Source organism: Penaeus japonicus, unplaced genomic scaffold, assembly GCF_977035675.1.
Source record: "Penaeus japonicus unplaced genomic scaffold, GWHDUDI00000001_assembly GWHDUDI00000031, whole genome shotgun sequence".
Taxonomy (NCBI): domain Eukaryota; kingdom Metazoa; phylum Arthropoda; class Malacostraca; order Decapoda; family Penaeidae; genus Penaeus; species Penaeus japonicus.
Window position 1 is genome coordinate 6,312,843 of NW_028234433.1, and position 5,483 is coordinate 6,318,325.

Sequence of the window (5,483 nt, forward strand, 5' to 3'; positions counted from 1 at the left end):
CATTCTCCCTCTCTCTTTCTCTCTCTCATTTCATATTTCTCTTTGTGTGTTTGTTTGTCTGCCTTTGTCTCTCTCCCTCCCTTCCTCCCTCCCGCTATCTTTTTTGTTTCTTTGTCTCTTTCTTCTTCCGCTCTCTTTCTCTCGTAACTTTTTATTTCTCTTTTTCATTGTTGTCCGGCCCCCTCTCTTCCATTTTCTTTTCTTTTTGTCTCTTTGTTTCATTTTCCCTTATTTTCCTCCGTGGTTGATGTCTCTCTCTGTACAGCTTTTCTAGATTCTCAACACTTTGATGGCCTCACACCTCCTCCTCAATACAGTCTATTGTCGACGTCGGCGTGTCTTGCACCTTAAGCAAGAACACGCATAGTCATCTCATATTGTCTCTGGTTAATTACTACGCTAATTGCTTTGTACTTATGTGTAAATTCATAGTTAGTTTATTCTCAAAATGCGTATTACCTACTTCAGTTCTCTTTATGAATAGTCTCTTCATTAACCATCTCAAATGTCCACAGTCAACATAATCTGTGACTTCTAAGAATTTTATGAAAGACCATATAGAGAAAAGAGCCTACGTAACCAGTTTTAGAAGGTGAATATCTTCATTGTTCAGTCGCCTCAGTCAGTACCGTTTAGAAACAAATTAGAAATGTAGTCTCCTCGGTTCCAGCAACAGCATGGTCAACATTCCACGGCTCATCACTTGGTTTAGAATTAGAAAATGTAGTAGAGGATTTTTTAACATAGGGCATAGAAACTATTGTAATCCAATTTCATAACTTTTATTATAAAAATTACTACTTTATGTACAAAAATACAGAAAAATAGATATACATTATATACACCGCGGCCAAGCAGGAGATCATAGGTTGGGGGTATAGACTAGCGGCCGCTCGCTTTACAATTGCAAACTCACACTCTCAACAACACATTCACGCGTCTAACAACATTCTCACTACATACATTCGACACACTGATATCACTCGACAAGGCATAGGTAATTATACTCCTGACGTGTTAAATAATAAATAGACTTCCTAAAAGAGAATATGTTTGTGACTCGGTTAATGGGACTCGGATGGCAAATATATTGCATCCATTTTGTAAACCTATAGATAGGACTCTTACATAACTCAGTGCAGCACACGCTTATCTTTATCTCTGTCACTCTTAGATTAAATCTATCACACTGCGTCTGAGATTGTGCACAGTGCTCTAGAGGGTGTGACCTGTTAATCAAAGGGCTGAGACGAAGGTACGCCGGTTAACTAATGAACTAATTTGCATAAGTAGATTATTCGCAGGTAACACTCGTCTTCTTGATGGGATCACAGAAGGCGTGTGTGTTAAATTATCATCAATCCATTATCATAAATAAAAGACATTAGTGCTTTGCAAACAACAAAAAAGCAATTGAACAAAAGGGTGAAATCTTAAGTCTTTAACACCGTTAAATATTGTCAAACAACAGCAAAACAAACAAACAAAACACAAAAGCAAGAGGAAAAGGAAGAACCAATTACAGAAAATCCAAGAACATGTAACAGGAACTCAGTGACTAGCATGTGTTACCAAGGGCGGTGGGGAAGGGGGGGGAGTAACTCCCAAGGGATAACAGTACTTTCAGCAAGAGACTTTCCACCGCAGTTTCACGCTCCAGGCTGGTCATCAGAGCATTTTTGTGAGCGCATGGCTCGTTCCTTTCTAATGCTCTTCCAAGCAAGATACGTCGATCTGTTTTGCTTCGTCGAGAAATATCTTGAAAGAAATAGCTTGGGAGAATTGCATTTCGAGTTCCTCCCTTTGCCTGAAGCAGGAAACCGTGGCAAAAGCCGCTCGCCAAAATACGTCTTCAACGTACCAGGGAGTCTTTGAGACACATCTCTGAGAACTTTCGGTTATGTCCTCTTTCTTTGTTCATGAGCCTCCCTGCCAGAGCGTCGGGCGGCGGCGGGAGGCGTCACAGGCACTGCGGAGGGAAGGACGCGGCCTCGGGGGCATCAGAGGCACTGGTAGGGTAGGCTCGGGTAGTGCATGTACTGGCTATGCGCGGCGTTGGGGTGGAAGGCGCCGCCCATGGTGCCGGCCCAGGGGTCACCCTCGCCCTCCACGCAATAGGGCGCGGGGGGGCCCAGTGCGCCGCCCTGGTACATGCTCACGTCGTTGGGCGTCTGGGGTGGCACGGGCGCGTTGCTGACCCCCACGCTGAGGCTGAGGTGCTGCGGGTGCTGCGGCGTGCGGGTGTCGAAGCCCTTGAGCGTCTCGCTGAGCGCCCAGATGTAGTTGTGGGCGAAGCGCAGCGTCTCGATCTTGGTGAGCTTCGTGTCGTCGGGCGCCGTGGGCAGCACGGTGCGCAGGCGCTCCAGCGCGTTGTTCAGCATGTGCATGCGGTGCCGCTCGCGGTCGTTGGCCTTCATGCGGCGGTTGCGGCGGACCTTGGCGATCTGCTGCGGGCTCCTCGTACGCCCACGCAATCCGCTTGCGCGGCCGGAGCCGCCCTTGCGTCGCCGATTCTCGCCGCACTCCGACTTCTTGTCCGTCTCGTGCTCGTGGCTCATATCGCCGTCGAGGTCCTCGTCATCCTCCTCGCCCACCGAATCATCCGAGATCTGCTCCTCCTTCAGGGGCATGACGCCCATTTCATGAAGGAGTCCTGAGAAGGCTGACGGCGACGCCGACGACGGGGACTCATCCGGCTGGCCGTTGGGGGAGTGGTGGGCCGGGTTCTCCTTGTTGTGTGGGGGCGGCGACACGCGGAGGCGCTTTGCAGGCGGGCACGAAGACACCTGGTCGGGCGATGACGGCGGGAGGGTGCTACCCGAGGGCGGGAGGGCTGCGCCACATGAGGGCGTGGGGGCATGGAGACCAGGCCCGTGCGTGGTGTGGGCGGGGGAGGTCATGATAAGATTTCCGTGGTGGGTGCGCGTTGGAGAGCCCATGACTCCGAGCGCGTGGGCGGGGCGAGTGGGAGACGCCACGCCGTGGGGACCAGTAGCGTGGGCGGGCGTATTCCTCGTAGGCGAGGAGAGGGTGAGAAGGCCATGGGCGTGAGGAGCCACAGGGTGCGTGGGCATGGAAGGGTTCGGGCGCAGCGCGGACGACATCGCTCCTGGGGAAGGCATCGCCACCTTGGGAAAGACAAGAATGCAGGTTAACCAAATGAAGGCACAGTGAGCGGTCGCTCAGATGAACACGAAATAACAATCAATAAAAACTAACTGATTTTTATCATATGAATGTACGATACACTATAAGGAGAGAGAGAGAGAGAGAGAGAGAGAGAGAGAGAGAGAGAGAGAGAGAGAGAGAGAGAGAGAGAGAGAGAGAGAGAGAGAGAGAGAGAGAGAGAGAGAGAGAAAGGGGTATGATTGTCTAGATGGATGGGCTCTCTTAAGGAGAAAAAATGTTTTATACGTTTATGAAAACAAAGTAAACATTAATGGGAAAATCAATGACAAAAAACAACAAAAAACAGAAGCATCACAAAAACAATTTCACTACAAGAAAGAAAGTATAATATATTCCATTGATTGTGAACACGTCCGATATTTCTGTCAGAAATTGTTCACTTTAGTTAAAACATGTTCATTAATAGTAACATGGCTTTCACTCTTGATAAAGTTTAATAAGTTTCCAATAAACTAACTTATAATCTGACATATTTCCTGTCATTTACCTGTAGTTCACGGTATTGCATGTGGCAGGCAGGTATCACAGATCCTAAGTAACAGCACTTTGATGGCAGGTTTCACGTAGTTCAATTGCACTTTGGTTTCCTCGTTCGCCAGTCCCGGCTACAGAGAGGTCGCGATATACATCCCAACCTCACAGTTTCCAAGCGTTCACTGATCTCTTGAACCTCATCTCGCGGCCATTCAAACGTTGTCGCGTGCCGAGCGTGACATGTGAAAAGTTGCCAATTCTGTATTTTTTATAGTATTATTATGTTATATTATCGCAAAAGAGGATATATATTTCTTATTCAGCTTATGCAACCCTCTCTGTAAAGGCTATCGGTGTATTATAAGGGAAGATTTTCGATATATTCAAAGATCTAAGGTGATTTTTTAAAACGTGGATAGCAAACTGTCCCAAGTAAATTCCTCAAAGCTCCGCCTCTCGTGGCCATGAACCAATCAAGACTCGCTGTTTTTCAGGAAAGCCTGCCATTGGCTATAGTGCGGCTTATCAGTGATCTCTGGTCGCATAGGATATTCGACGCTTGCGGAAAAAGATCGAACGTTTTTTCATTCACGTAATGTGAAACATAAAATATTTAGAAAATTTAAATCTTCATTTTTTATTATATATAACTCTACCCTCACAAAAAGCAACGCCTTTATATGTGATATTGTTACTGTTAGTGATGGGGCATATATATATACATACATACATACATACATACATATATATATATATATATATATATATATATATATATATATATATATATATATATATGCATGTGTGTTTGTGTGTGCGTGTATATATATATATACATATATAATATATACACATATACACATATGTATATATATATTTATATATATATATATATATATATATTATATATATACACATATATACATATATGTATGAATATATATACACATATGTATATATATATATATATATATATATATATATATATATATATATATATATATACATACATATACACACGCACACACATACACATACATATATATAACTATACACAGACGCACACACACAGGTACGCACACACACATACACACACACACACACACACACACACACACATACACACACACACACACACACACACACGCACACGCACACATATATATACATATACGCACATATATATACATGTGTATGTGTATATATATACATATATATATATATATATATATATATATATATATATATATATATATATATACATGTATGAATATATATGTATACACATTTGTATGTATGTTTGTATGTATGTATCTATCTATCTATTTATCTATCTATCTATCTATCTATCTATCTATCTATACACGCACGCACACACACACACATACATACATACATACATATAACTACACACACGCACACACACACACACACACACACACACACACACACACACACACACACACACACACACACACACACACACACACACACACACACACACACACACACACACACACACACACACACACACACACACACACACACACACACACACACACACACACACACACACACACCTGCACACACACACCTGCACACGCACGCCGACACACGCACAGACACACCCACAGACACACACATACACACACACACACACACATATGTATATATATATATATATATATATATATATATATATATATATATATATATGTATATATATACATATATATATATCCATATATATGTATATATATGTATATATATACATATATATATGCATATATATATGTATATATATATATATATATATATAT

The 5,483-nt window shown here is 43.0% G+C and overlaps 1 protein-coding gene across 1 annotated transcript; it reads right to left on the reverse strand.

Annotated features, from left to right (window-relative positions):
* Window positions 1-767: 767 nt before the first annotated feature.
* On the reverse strand, window positions 768-3,847 carry LOC122262259 (uncharacterized). The gene is made up of 2 exons (XM_043030232.2): window positions 3,677-3,847; window positions 768-3,128 (listed from the first exon to the last, which is right to left on the reverse strand). The coding sequence occupies exons 1-2, from the start codon at window positions 3,695-3,697 to the stop codon at window positions 2,001-2,003; spliced, it is 1,149 nt and encodes a 382-aa protein (XP_042886166.2). The 5' UTR covers window positions 3,698-3,847; the 3' UTR covers window positions 768-2,000.
* Window positions 3,848-5,483: the final 1,636 nt, after the last annotated feature.